This window comes from Mauremys reevesii, linkage group 8, assembly GCF_016161935.1.
Source record: "Mauremys reevesii isolate NIE-2019 linkage group 8, ASM1616193v1, whole genome shotgun sequence".
In the NCBI taxonomy this organism is placed as follows: Eukaryota; Metazoa; Chordata; order Testudines; family Geoemydidae; genus Mauremys; species Mauremys reevesii.
Genome location: NC_052630.1, coordinates 91,351,207 through 91,366,221, shown reverse-complemented (window position 1 = coordinate 91,366,221; position 15,015 = coordinate 91,351,207). Strand labels below are relative to the sequence as shown.

Here is a 15,015-nt window from a genome sequence, read left to right as displayed (position 1 = left end):
TATCAGTACATAAAGAATTATAAATGGTAAAATAATCCAATATATTTTCTTCTCTTTTAAGATCTCAGTGCTAACCGTGGCAGACACAGTTAGAACCTGCTCACTGGATCAGTGCTATAAGACATTTTTGTCTCCTGCCACTAGTGAGACAAAAAGGAAGATGTCCACCTTCGTTAGCAATATAAAGTCATCCGACAACCCTACCCAGCATGCAGTGGGATTTCAAAAGGCTTTTCAATTAATACGAAATACTAACAATGGCACAAAACTGCAAGGAAGTAAGTCTGTTTTTATACAATCTTTTATATTATTTTTTTTAAGTTTGCATATTTCTTTTTTTTGTCTGAATTGCTCACATTGACAGGAGCGTTGGCAGGGCAGTATGTTATTAAAAGTATTTACCATGTCGATCAAATAGCATATACTGGATTTTAAATCCACTTACTTAGTGGTTGCTGAAATTGTTCATTACATTTCATTTGCTTCTTCCATCCACTGTCCTTTACCTCCCTTATTATCTGTAATATGTAATTATGGGGATGAGTTGCCAGATCTTTGAATTATTTCCCAGATGTGGATCCTTTTTAATGGTAATCATTAGCACAGCAAACTTCTTTCACTGTCAGGTAAAATTCCCATTTGCACAGATGTGCTCTGGCTATGTAAAATCCTTGGGAACATATTAATATTTCTCATTTTAAAAAAATCATTCACAGAGAACAACCACTGTGCCTGAAATATATGATATTTATATGTATATGTGAGGGAGGCCTAACTGTTTTCTCACTCATCAAAGAAAATCAGCTTGAATTTTTGTGAGTAAAGACATGTAGAGTTACTCATATCTAGTCCCATGCTTTCTATTTGACTTCAAAAATAAATACACAGTAGCCAAACTAACAAAGATGTCTGGGAGAAGGTAAAGTGGGTGGCAGATTCTACTGCCCAGAAGGCTTTTTTTTTCTCTTTTCCTAAAGGAGGGGTGGGAGTTAACTTATGTTCTCTAGTAACTGATTGCATTCAAATTGAGTACACCTCTACCCCAATATAACGCTGTCCTCGGGAGCCAAAAAATCTTACCACATTCTAGGGGAAATCGCGTTATATCGAACTTGCTTTGATCTGCCAGAGTGCGCAGCCCCGCCCTCCTGGAGCACTGCTTTACTGCGTTATATCGGAATTCGTCTTATACTGGGTTGTGTTATATCGGGGTAGAGGTGTATTTTTTCCATCAAGCACTGTCACATTTTCTCAGCCATTTCCACATTCCCAGTGCAGGGTGGAGAAACTGGACTAATTTGGGGGTTTGGTCAGTTTGATTTTGGATGTACATTAAGGGCTCATTCCAGTCTCTTTTCAAGTGAATGGGAGTCTTCCCATTGTTTCAATTGGGCTTTGGAGAGACCCTTAACTGAAACTTACTATTAAGAAAGCAATAACACACATCCAAAGAGCCTAATCCAGAGCAATGGAGTGAACTGTGCTCCCATTTCACTTTGTACTCCTCTAGATTGTTAAGCACTGGGATCTGTTGAGCTCTAGGCCCAGCATATCTGAGGTTATCTTGTATTTATGTCTAGTTCGGCTCAAACATAGGTTTTGTCAAGGGCAGGCTTTTAACTTCTGACAAAGTGAGGGAAGTGTAGCGGCCTGGTGATGATAAATCTAATGCAGCTGAAGTTGGCTGGAGTAAGTCTTGCTTAGTTATTTCAAAGAACGTTGGCTATAGATTCTGGCTCATGTACGTAGCATTCCATGTGTATTGGGAATAGAAGATACTGGCATGTTCTGCCGTGTGAAAATACATGGATTTATTTCAGTTTCATGCATAATACTTGTTATATTTTAGGCACTGGTACATAAGGACACATTATTTGAAGCTCAAAGTTCAGTGCACATTCTCTCCTTTTAAGGTTATGTGTGAGAACAAAAGAATCTTAAAGATTTATAATGTGTACAGCAAACCTGAGAGCCTGAGTGACAGGACACAATGATTCTGAGAAGAGGATGTGTGATGCACTTCCATTTTCTTGTAAACAATCTTCTTGTTTATTTTTTGTTTCTGGTACAAAAAGAAACAAGACAATATTATTCTTTTTTACTGTGAATTTTTAATGTCCTGTTTCCTAAAAGAATCTGCAGGCATGTCAGAGAAACCATTCACATGCAGAAAAGTAAATTAATAATGGAAAAAGCTGAGGCATTTCTGGTGTGTAAGATAAGAATTATACTGAAAAGATGGACGTTTCTGCGTTCCCCAGCCTTCTGCCAATATTAATTATATTGGTGTCACCAGCAGCTCAGTAATTATTTTACATTCATGTGGTGCCTTTAATCCCGAAGTATTGTAAAGTGCTTTGCAAATGGTATATATACACCACAGCACAGAACTCCTGTAGCTTCTGGATTTACAGGACGCACCAGGTGGATGAGTAATGCACAGCCTGCTCCACAAGTGGAGAAAATTTAAAGACTAGGCTCTTGGGAGAGTTAAGGGCTTTGTATTGTAAAATTTTTGTTTGTTTTTTCCCCAGTGCTATTGTAGGAAGGAAAATGTGGTTCATTAACTGTATAGGAGAACCAGCTAATAATTGTCATAAACCCTTTCCCGGAAATAAGAGGATACTCCTGGAGGAGTGTTTTTTTTAAAACCAGATTAGATTTAAAAGCTGTCTCTAGTTAAAGGGTGGGGGTAAGGGGAAGGGGGAAATAAAAAAGGAAAGGAAAATAGAAGTTGCAGGTGCTTCTTTGCATCAAAAAACACTTTTGATTTAAATCATTTTCAGGCCATTAGTTCAGAACACACAAAACAGCGAACTGGTGTTCAAAAAAAAAATTTTTTTTTTAAATCAGTCGGGCAAGACTTGACATTTCCACCAAAGCATGTAAATTCAGAGGTAAGCAAGCCGTCTTTCAGTAATGTGCTCCAGTGTGCTTTGGTGTTGTAGGACCAATGTATGATCCCTAACTGATGCATAAGATGCTTTAAATGCTGAAGTATAAGATGGAGTGTAAGCATTGATTTGAATTTCCTTGAGCCTTTGAGATAGGCCATTAACATAAAACATGCTTTACAGCTTGAAAAATATGTTGATATGTGTTCAGTCTAAGTAGGGCAAAATGACTTAGTGATGAATGGTAAGTATGTGTCATGTCTTATTCTTCAAACATTATACTACCTGTAACATATAATGTTGCATTTCGATAGTGCCTTCCATCCCTTAGGATCCCAAAGATCAAGTGATGGTGGTGGTGTTTATTATTGTTTGTTTATTATTGTATTACCATACTACATAGGAGCCCTGGTCATGGATCCCATTGTTCTAGGAGCTGTACAAACACATAAGCCATGGATTAAATTCTGACTGCCTGAGCACTGCAGGGGGTGAGGGTGTAAGAATCTTTTTCCCCCCACATTACCATTGTACACCCCTTCACTTAGGCAGCCAGAATGCCAACATAGACGTCGTCTCAAGTTAGTGCGACCAGAGACATTCCACCCCAAAATGGGGTTGTATTGGGAATAGATGGGCGACATGGTGGGTGATCACAGACAGGTGGTGGCCAAAGTATGAACGGAGGTGTAAGAGTTACTTTTACAGACAGCTGGTGACAACTGCCACTAGTGCAGTAACCCTCCACACAACTCCTGTGTTAGCTGGAAAGCCACCAAGAGCTCTTTAAATATAGGAATCACTCAACTGCATCCATCCCTGGAGTGGGACATAGCAGACATTTCACTATTTAGCAGTGTAGGACAAAAAGTGAAGAATACTCCAACCAGGCAAAATGACTTGGAGATCTAAGGTAGGCAAAATGTAATTACCTATAGGGAAATTTTATTAATGGGGGCTAACACCTCAACTCCTGCCACAGGACCTTGAGTAACTACATGCACCTTAGGTCTCAGCTAAGAGAAGGCTCAGGGCTGTCCCTGTTGGATGAAGCTATCCCTTTCAAGGGAGGAGTGTCACTATATTGAATCACCGGAAGAACTTCCTGCAGGGCTCTGTGTTTCTTGAATGTTTCCCTTCCATGTTCTGACCAGGACAGAACTTCTCTAGCCCAAGAAATCTGGTGAGGTCACAGCCTGGACTAGAAAATTATATAGTGTGTTAGAATGTGTGAGCTGAAACTCGTGAATCTTTGTTAGCTGAAACTGTGGGAACTGAAAGTGCATTGGGAATTATAAAGGCCTTCACAACCACACAGTGAGTGTTTTCATCCACTCTTATAAGTAAGGTTGTTGATAACTTCACATTTATCTTCTTTTACTGACATAAGGATTTTTACTGCATTGCTGAATGTCTCAAGTAAATTGGAATCTAATATACTGTCTGCCATATATATTTCTGATTAGATACAGATATGGTCATAATTTATCTGTCAGCTGGAATTACATCAAAAGATGCTTCAGATGATGATAAAAAGGCTACTCTCCATGTCATCAATGAAGAAAATAGTTTCCTCAATAACTCAGTAATGATTCTCACTTATGCACTCATGAACGGTAAGAAATGTGTGCCAAATTTCTGGTAGATTAAAATTCTCTAGTAACCCAGTGCAGTGTTATTCTGTGTCTGTTTGAAAGGGTCAAAAGTGAGTTTTGGCCCTTAGAATACAGAGGTCATTACCCAGATTATAACAGTTTCCTATTTGGGGCATAAAACTACTTAGCTATATGTTTGCAAACCGAAACTCAAATGATCTGATTTATATATGTTGCCTGAAATGCCGACTGCCAAGCACCATGGGGCAAATTCAATACATGGTGTAACTGTAGACTTTGCTGGAGCCTCACTATCTGACACCAAGACTGAATTTGGAAGAGTTTCCCTATTAAGGCCCCAATTCAGCAAACATGTAAGCATGTGTTTAGCTCCTATTGATATCAATGGGATTTAAGTCTGAGCTTGAATTCAGGCATGTGCTTAAGTGCTTTGCTGAACTGGGTCTTAAGTCAAGAATAAAGTTAACTGTACACACATTGACACAGTGGAATCATAGTCCTTTTTTCAAAAATACCTGTTGCACAGAAATCAGTAGACTATGTTATTAGCATGGGTTGCACACACACCCCATCCAGGGAAGCTTATACCTGGCCTGTGCATGCAACCCACACTAACACACTGTGTATGGCTGTATAGCAGTTCAAATTCCCATTTGGGTCCCCACTTTCAAGAATTCCCTTTGTTAGGTCGTCTGCAGCGACCGAATCCTGGCACATCTGTATCTAAAAGCATGAGACTCTGTTGCTTGAGCTAAAGGATAAGGTCTATTAACTCCAAGGCTTCATAGCAGATTCATAAATCTCTACATGGACTAGCCACTGGCAGGAGACAATGGGTTACACAGAGCTCTCTGTTTAAAAAAAAAAATGGTAAAAAATAGTGGATACTGGAAATAGTGACGTGGAGCAGCCATCTTGAGTTTCTGTACAGTGGAAGATTATCTGAGTGGACACCTTTAAATCCTACAGTGACTGATTATACCTACATTAGTGACTGGTTGGGTGAATTATAAACAGTACTCCACACTTCCACTTAAATAGACATTCACCATGTTCAGACTAACCGCATGAGCTGGCAACACAAAGTACGTCCTGTACTGTAGTTTTAATTTGGAGTAAGATGTAGGAGACTCAGCTGAAAATAAATGTCTTTCTTTCTCCTCCCTTATCCTGACAATATCTCTTTTTCAGAGGGAGTGACAGGCTTAAAAGAACTGGCATTTCTCCGAGATCTGGCAGAACAGAACTCGGTGAAGTATGGAGTGCCTGATCGAACTGCCTTACCTGTGATCAAGGGGAGTATGATGGTCTTGAACCAGCTCAGTAACTTGGAAACCACAGTCGGTCGATTTTATACAAACCTCCCCAACCGAATGATTGATGAGGCCGTCTTCAGTCTGCCCTTCTCAGATGAAATGGGAGATGGTAAGTGCTTAGAAAATCTGAAATGGAGCAGGTAAAAAGAGAGGTTAGGCTTCTGCCTGCCTGCCCACCTCCAGGTTTCTAGCCAACAGATAAGGTGGTGCTTTTAGGTTTGTCCCTAAGAGATGTGTAAAATTAAGTCCTTCAGGCAGGGATTACATATAAAGTTTTACGCCCACCGGGCCTGTTTATGGAAAGTGTGGGTAATGTGACATTTAATGGATGTAGGTTGAAGGGTGAAATGGTCTCTCACGGGCATACTTATAATTTGGATTTGTGTAGGAAACTCCTCTGGGCTTGTGGGAGCACGGGTCCAGGCTGAAATGGCAGCCATGGCCGCTTCTGCATTCCAGTTGGCCCATTCAGAGCTGATGTTGCCCTCTAAGCAGACCATGGGTGCACAGGACAGCATAATGGAGGAAGTGGCATTCCTGTCAGATGCCAAAAACCCCCTTCCTTCTTCAGATACTGGAGCCATGCACACAACTTCATGAGGGGTTGTTCCTGCTGGCCATTTCCTCCTCCTTTTCCTTCCTTCCCCACAGTAGCTGAGGTATGGAGCAGCATCTCACCAAACAGCTTAGCAGCTGCTCTGGACTCTTTACCCCACACCTTCCCAGGTTTGGAAGAGTAGGACTCCAGGATGTTCCAGCAGTCATACAGGGTTAGGGAAGGACTCAGCATATCAGGTGGAACTGCTAAATATTTGACCAGATTCCCTGTTCTGATTAAGCTGTGCTCAAAAAAGACGTAGGAATGTGGTTGTCCTCAGCACAAGACTGAGCCGCGTGAAGCCTGGCATGAATGGCCATTGTGGAAGCCAGGGATCAGCAGCAACATCCTGGTTACTACACCATGTTTGCCTGGGGGCCAGGAGGAGGATGGAATCGGAGTCTCTGATGGCTTTATATCAGTGGAGTGTTTCCCCCAATACATTGCCCAGATCCACCAGTTACAGACCACTTTGTGCTGATCTTCCGCAGTTGTGGACGTGAATCTGACCTGTTACATAAACCCTGTATAAACCCTAATGTTCACATGTTTTATTTTACTTGGTTGCAATAGAGAGATCAGATGGGACAATGCAGAAGATGAGGGGATGATGTCATGTGTAAATGTTTGCCTAGGACCTCAGGAAACATTCGGCCAGTCCCACACAGAGCCCTCATAAAAAGTGCATGGGGATGCAAAGGCCCTGGTGTTCCACATGTGGCCCCTTTCATATGCTTATGGGAGGAGTTGGGACTTGGAGGGTCTTTAATATAGGCTCTTGCACTGGCATGAATTTCATTGTGAGACAGAGTACTAGGCTATAAAGCAATGCTTCTCTGCCTCCTCATGTGTCTGTAAAGTGAGGAGAAAAAAACCCTACTTTATAGGGAGTTGGGAATGGCATTAGTGTTTTCCCAGTGCTTTGAAGATTTAAGGTACTATGTAATTACTAACTATTTGAGTTAATAAGCTTAACTTCTGCATTTCTCTAGACATTGCTTTCCATTTTCTTGTATGTGATGTTATGGAGGAGGGGTTAAGGAGAATGGCTCAGCAGGGTTTCCGCTAAGGCAGGTTGTCCTTAGTTGCCACCTGATCAGAGTGACTCTTGAGAGTCTGAAGTCCTCTGTGTGTTCTGAGATTGCTGCTGGACATTCTTCTCTCATGCAGAATGATAGCCTAGTTTTCCCTTTTCTCATCACTCTGCGTGATGCATTGCCACTCATCTCTCACACATCCACATCCAAGCATAGTGGTGAAGTTGTACAACATAAGGATTATAAATGGTACAATTGGATAGATTTGGCTTACATAATTGGGAGTGTGCATGGGTTTTTTTTAATTTTTTTTTTAAAAACCTCATTTATGGAGATGAATTTGATATCTGCTTTATATTAAAGGGGTGAGTGAGGTTTCCATATGGCCATGACACAGAAAGTAAGACAGTAATGGACTGCTACATTTTTACCTCAGGCATTGAGAGGTTTCTAAAAATCATTGTAATGCTTTTGGTTATAATACCCAGTACAATGGTTGTGTTGGGATTTAGTTAGGAAGAAGAGACTAACATACTGCATATATAATCAGATGAGCAAAATTCATCCAAATTGATATTTTACAAGAAAGATTTTTTTATTCTTGTTAACATTTTTATAGCTGCAATGGGGGGGGGGGGGGGTAAAAATGCAGACCTTAAGAAAAATACAAAAAAGGAAGAAAAAAAAAAAGAGAATTTAGGCCCTTTTTATATTAATTCACATTCTTGTCCCTAAGGCATCTAACTGTGTGCCAGTGAAGAAACAAAATGTAAAATGCACTGTGTGTTTCAATAACCTATGGCATATTCAATGTACCACCTTAACTCACCACCAGAAAGGTAAAAAGTGGCTAATATGAGGATGGGGGAAGGGGAATACAACTGTTGTAGCATAATTCATTTACTTCCTAAACCTCCCCTTCTCAGCCTTCAATCCTGTCGCCAAGCCCCAACTCCCACATTTCTACTGTGAAATGCTAGCAGCAGTTCTGTATTCTGACTCCAGAAGTGCTGTCAGTAAGAGATGTCAAAACTGGTAGAGCTTCTGTTATCTTTTAATGCTGTTATTTAATCATGGGCTTCAAGCATTACCATTGTTTGACATCTATCACTGAAAGCATTTCTTGAATCAGATGATCACAGTACTACTACTGATACTTCACTGGGTCACCATGTCACATTGTCCTAGGGAAACAATTGCAACAAATGGGTTAAAACTGCCTTAGCTTTAACCCATTCGACAGAGGGTCGAATTATACATATTCAATTTGAATTGAATATTGAATTATACATACAAATTCTCAGAACTATGAATTACAAAGAGAAGCCTACATATGGAGTTGATCCAACACCCATTGAAACCTGTGGGAGTCTTTTGACTTCATTTGGGAGTTTAATCGGGGCCTACTTGCTAAGTCTTTAATTTTAGCTTTTGAAAATACTCCTATGTGGTACAGCAGCAACTTTTTGAAAATTGAATATGCTGGACGGAAGGCTGTTTTTGTCACTTGGTTACACAAGTTAACGTCCCCTCTTTTCTATTTAGCATAGAACTGGTGAAGAACACACTTTATATTAATTAACTGGCAAGTTCATTATTGCTAATGCTTTCTGTGCTCTTTCTTTTATCTCAAGGTCTGATAATGACTGTAAGTAAACCTTGTTACTTTGGAAACATGCTGCTTGGTATTGTGGGAGTGGATGTTAACCTGGCATATATCTTGGAGGATGTCACCTATTATCAAGATTCTCTGGCTTCCTACACATTTCTCATAGACAATAAAGGTGATTTTGTGGTTCAGATACATAAATGCATTATCTTCCTGTTTGGTGAAATTAGACTACAGAAAACCAACTCCTTATTCTGCTCCTTATTTGTAAGTAGAATGATAACGTGAACAGTGCTGTTTCTCAACAGATTGTGTGTCAGTTGTTTAAGTAGTTCTGTCTAACAGTAATTGTTGGACAGAGAGGCTATATAAGCAGATTTATGATTTGCTTTTTTTATACAGGGGTCTTGATATAAAAATGTTGCTATGAAATAGATTGTTTTCACAATTGTAGTCCAGAAAGCCAAAACTGTAGCTTTTGCAAGTAAATTTGTTTATATTATAAGCTTTTTCACTTTTTATGCCATGATCATTTTAGTCATTTTTTGTTTGAGTTAATTTACCAAGTTCTTAAAATTCTGTTGTCACTAAACTGCTTTATGAAGTGATGGTATGGTTACTGTTAGGGTAGTTTCTTAAGTAAATTGGAGAACTTTTATACATGTAGTCAGTATACTTGTTTTTATGTTCTCTTTCTGCTTATTATATACTGAACCAGCACTTGTACTAAACACATTTTTTGTTCTTTTTAGGGTATACTCTTATGCATCCATCCCTTACAAGGCCTTATTTGCTGTCTGAACCACCACTTCACACTGACATCATACATTATGAGAACATTCCCAATTTTGAATTGGTTCGGCAGAACATCCTTAGGTAAGGAAGAACTGAGACTCGAGTCATAGCTTGCTAAGATCAATGATTCACAGGACTCAGAAGTGTTTGTACAAAACCCTTTAATAGGAGCTACTTTATAGAATTATAATTGCTGTGTTTAATATTTCTATTGCAGTAGTACCCAGAGGTCTCTGCTGGGATCGAGATCCCATTCTCTTGCCAATGCAGGACTGTGTTTTCTACCACATTATCCATTCTATCCTTAAATGTGCCAAGCAATAGTTTCCACAGCTTCCTTTGGGAGACTCTTCTAATCTAATAGTAGAGCTGATTGTCGGGAAGTTTTCTTTGATATTCAGTCTGGATTTTTCCTTCCTATATTTCAGACAGTAATTCCTAGTTAACACCCTAAATAACTACTCTCACTCCATGGGGTTCAAATAAGTAATCAAATTACTGTATACATATCTGCTACTTGAAATTTTTCCTCAATCCTTCCAGCCCCTATCCTCCTCCTTAGTAATTTTTGCAGTTCTTTTCTGAACATTCTCCAGCTTTTAGATCTTTTTCAGTGTTTCAGGTGTGATTAAGCAGGCCATTTGTCCAGTTTTAAGCCGGACAGTCCTCTTTTTCTATGGTTCCCTGTCTGGTATTGGTCACGGATGGGAGATACTATTTTAAAGAGTGCTCTACTCTGCCCCCACCAGCTTGACATCCTATGCACTGTGCACGTGATGTCACACTGGTGGAGCTCAGAGCAGCGCGCTCTTCAAAATGGCATCCATGCAGTCACGCCAGTGGGATCATGGTGGCACATTCTTCAAAATGGTGTCCTCCATGCAGCGTGACTTCACACACAGAATGCATGCAAGGTCACACTGGCAGGCGTGGGCCCATACCATTACTGGAAGCGCTGGAATGTCTGGGGATGTGGCAGTGGCACCCTAGGAATGGTCGCACCATATCCAGAAAGACCCTGATCCTAATCCACTGAAGTCCTTGGGAGTTTTTCTGTAAACTTCAAAGGGCTTTTGAGTGAAGCTAGGTTTACACTCAAACTGCTAAAGCGGCACAGCTAGGACTTCAGTGTAGACACTCACTACGGCAACGGGAGGGGTTGTTCCATCAGCCTAGTATTGTCTATGCCAGGGGTTAGGTCTGCTTAACTGTGCTGCTCAGGGGTGGGGATTTTTTACGCCCCTGAGCAACGTAGCTGGGTTGACCTAAGTCAGCATATACCTGGCATTAGACATATGGGGAGAAACTCCTCCCTGCTCTATCATGTGATGCCTCTATGTGTGCAACTTCACAGAGGATAGAGGCACACCCTCTGTCCCAAGTAGGGGTTGATGTAACAATACATGATTTAGAGAGAGAGAGAGAATCTGGCATTGGCCTATTTTGCTGGCTGTTGCCACATTGCTAAACCATGTGTGATTTGCTGTCCATTTGGGCCCCTTCACTGTTACTACTTCTCAGTGTTCCGCCTCCCACTGAATATTTGCATTTTGGATTATTTGTTCTTGTTGAATCTCAATTTTTCTATCTTTATTTCTAAATTTACAATCCAAAAATGCCCCAGTTAAAATAATGGTAGTACTTAGCACTTAAGTAGAGCCTTTCATCTTCAAAGGACTTTATAAATTTCAATCTTCACAACTCTTCCCTAAAGCCTGTAAGTATCCTGATCCTCCACTTGCAGATGGGGAAATGAAAAAAGAAGTGTTAAATGACTTGCCCAAAGCCACAGAGGAAATCTGTGTCCAAATCAGGATTAGAACATGGGAGCTCCTGACTTGCAATTCTGTGCACGTACAGCTAGCTGAGCTGTGTTTATAAAACACATCATTTAGATATTAGAAATACTTGCTTTGACTTGGAGAAAAAATGTGTCTGAAGGACTATGCAGGAGTTCCATGTAATAAGAATGACTTTCTAGAAAGGGTAGTTGCACTATAAATGTACACTAAGTATAGAACATCCAGGGTAATACAATACGTCCTTCCCCAAATTTAGGGCTAGTTTGTGGGTTTGCCACCAGCTCTAAGTAAAGGACAGCACATAGATTTCCGGTCCCAGGAGCGGACTACGGTCTGTACTGTGACTTGGAGAGTCACAATCTGTTGCCTTATTCCTGCCTTGCTCCAAGGGAAGAGTAATCTGTGCCAGCCCAAAATCCATTGCAGATTACTTGCACTGGCATGCTTGCTCAGCTGTGCAGGCCAGCACATTGGGAGCCATGGAGCAAAGACTCTGCCTGTGCCCACTCACCTGGGCTGGAAGGGGGTAGTATCAACTCCGTAGAGGCTTCCCCTCTCCCTGATGCTATGATATATGAAGCCAGGTGTGACAGTAAGAGGGGGCCCTTGTGACCCCATACTTCCCTGCGTCTGCACGTAGCACAAGTCATGATTATGCTCCTAGTAGTGTTCACATCTTGCATAGTCAGAATGCTATGTTCATATGCAAAAACTGAGTTGTGTCACTCTGTTAAAATTCTCTGTATCTGAGATGGTTTGATCTTTTCTAGAATTATTTTTTTAATCCGATTTGCTATTGGAATATAAATCTGCTCAGTGGGCTAAATTCAGTGTCTTTACTGAATAGCAATGTAGATTCAAAAAAACCCAGGCAATTTAATTAGACAGTATTGGCATTCTCTGCTTACAAGAATCTCAGGAGTTAAGGTAGTATTAAAACTGAATCAACTCCTATCTGTGGAGTCAGGTCAGCTTTGAGATCAGTGATGATGACATGGGAAAATTGATACTACAGCAGCTTGGCAAGTGCCTGGTGGGGTGGCAGAGAGAGTTTCAAACACTATTATTATACCCACTGGCCTTAAAATTACAAAGACCTAATCTGGGATGCTAATCTTTCAGAAGTGACACATTTTACAGCCTGTATTGTAGGGTGGCTACTGTGTTGTAGGGTAGGATCAAGGCTAACAAAGGAGCCTGAGAGAGTTAAGCACCTACATTCAATGGGATTTGGGCAAATATCCTTTAGGCTTCTTTGAAAATCCCAGCCAAAAAATGTAGTACTGTTTTCATTAATGAAAAGTCCTATATAAAGGTGAGGGCCACAATTTTAACGAAATAGATTCCTGAAGTTAGTGCCCTAATCCATTCTCAAGTACCTAAATAAATGGACAGATTTTCAAAAGTGCTGTGCTCCTATTGCTATTCATTGTTATGAAGACTTATGGAAGGATTGCGCTCTGTAAATACATCAGAGAGTGAGAGGAGTTAAAGTAAGGGATAATTGTTGGGACAAGAACTAATAGATAAGAACTGGCCATCAACAAGTGTAGGCTTGAAATTAGGTGAAGGTTTCTAACTATCAGAGAAGTGAAGTTCTGGAGCAGTCTTCCAAAGGGAGGAATGTGGCCCAAAACCCTAACTTGTTTCAAGACTGAGTTTGATACGTTTACGAAGGGAATGGTGTGATGAGGTTGCCTACAATGATGTATGGCCAGCCATGACTGGTATTAGCAAATATCTTCAATGGCAGAGATGGGACACTAGATGGAGTGGGCTCTGAGGTTACTGTAGAGAATTCTTTCCCAGGTGTCCAGCTGGTGGGTCTGACCCACATGCTCAGGGTCTAACTGATCACTATATTTGGGGTGAAGAAGGAATTTTCCCAAAGTCAGATTGGCGGAGACCCTTGAGGTTTTTCGCCTTCCTCTGCAATGTGGGGCCTGGGTCACTTGCTGGTTTGAACTAGAGTAAATGGTATATTCTCTGTATCTTGAAGTATTTAAATCAAGATTTGAGGACTTAAAAACATAAACAGCCATACTGGGTCAAACCAATAGTTCATCTGCTCCATTATCCTGTCTTCCAATGTTGGCCAATGCCAGATGCTTCAAAGGGAATGAACAGAACAAGGCAGTCATCAAGTGATCCATCCCCAGTCATCCAGCCCCAGCATCTGGCAGACAGAGGCTTAGGCCACTGATGGATCTATCCTTCATGAATTTATCTAATTCTTTTTTGAATCCAGTTATAGTTTTGGCCTTCACAACTCCCCTTGCAACAAGTTCCACATGTTGACTGTGCATTGTGTGAAGTAGTACTTCCTTTTGTTTGTTTTAAACCTGCTGCCTATTCATTTCCTTGGGTAACCCCTAGTTCTTTTGCTATGTGAAGGGGTAAATAACACTTCCTTATTCACTTTCTCTACACTATTCATGATTTAAGGACCTCTATCATAACCCCCCTCAGTCATCTCTTTTCCAAGCTGAAAAGACCCAGACTTTTTAATCTCTTCTCATAAGGAAGCTGTTCGATATCCTTAATAATTTTTGTTGCCTTTCTCTGTACCTTTTCCATTTCTAATCTATCTTTTTCGAGCTGGGGCAACCAGAACTGCATGCAGTACGCAAGGTGTGGGCGTACAATGGATTTATATAATGGCATTATAATATTTACCGTCTTATTATCTATCCATTTCCTAATGGTTCCTAACATTCTGTTTTTTGACTGCCGCTGCACACTGAGCCGATGATTGCAGAGGTCTGTCCACAATACCTTCTTGATTGATAACAGCTAATTTAGACCCCCTCATTTAGTCTGTATAGTTGAGATTATGTTTTCCAATGTTTCTTACTTTGCATTTATCAACATTGAATTTCATCTGCCATTGTGTTGCCCAGTGACCCAGCTTTGTGAGATCTTTGTAACTCTTCGCAGTCTGTTTTAGACACAACTATCCTGAATAATTTGTATCATCTGCAAGCTTTGCCACCCTACAGTTTACCCCTTCTTCCAAATTATTTATGAATATGGTGAACAGCACTGGTCTCAGCCCAGATCTCTGGAAGACACCGCTATTTACCTCTCTGCATTCTGAAAAGTGATCATTTATTGCTACCCTTTATTTCTTGTTTTTTAACTAGTTACTGGTCCATGAGAGGACCTTCCCTCTTAACCCATGACAGTTTAGTTTGCTTTAGAGTCTTTGGTGAGGGACCTTGTCAAAGGCTTTCTGAAAGTCCAAGTACATTGTATCCACTGGATCGCCCTTGTTGGCATGTTTGCTGACCTCCTCAAAGAATTCTAATGGATTGGTGAGGCATGATTTCCCTTTATAAAAGCTGTTAT

General features: G+C 40.6%; 1 protein-coding gene across 2 annotated transcripts in view; it reads left to right on the top strand.

Moving 5' to 3' along the window:
• The window catches only part of CACHD1 (cache domain containing 1), a 189,310-nt gene that overhangs the window by 134,654 nt on the left and 39,641 nt on the right, over positions 1-15,015 (top strand). For both annotated transcript variants that reach the window (XM_039486225.1, XM_039486226.1), the window contains exons 7-11: positions 62-278; positions 4,361-4,510; positions 5,702-5,935; positions 9,096-9,245; positions 9,823-9,946. In XM_039486225.1, the coding sequence (XP_039342159.1) occupies positions 62-278; positions 4,361-4,510; positions 5,702-5,935; positions 9,096-9,245; positions 9,823-9,946 (875 nt within the window). The remainder of the gene's footprint in view (positions 1-61; positions 279-4,360; positions 4,511-5,701; positions 5,936-9,095; positions 9,246-9,822; positions 9,947-15,015) is intronic.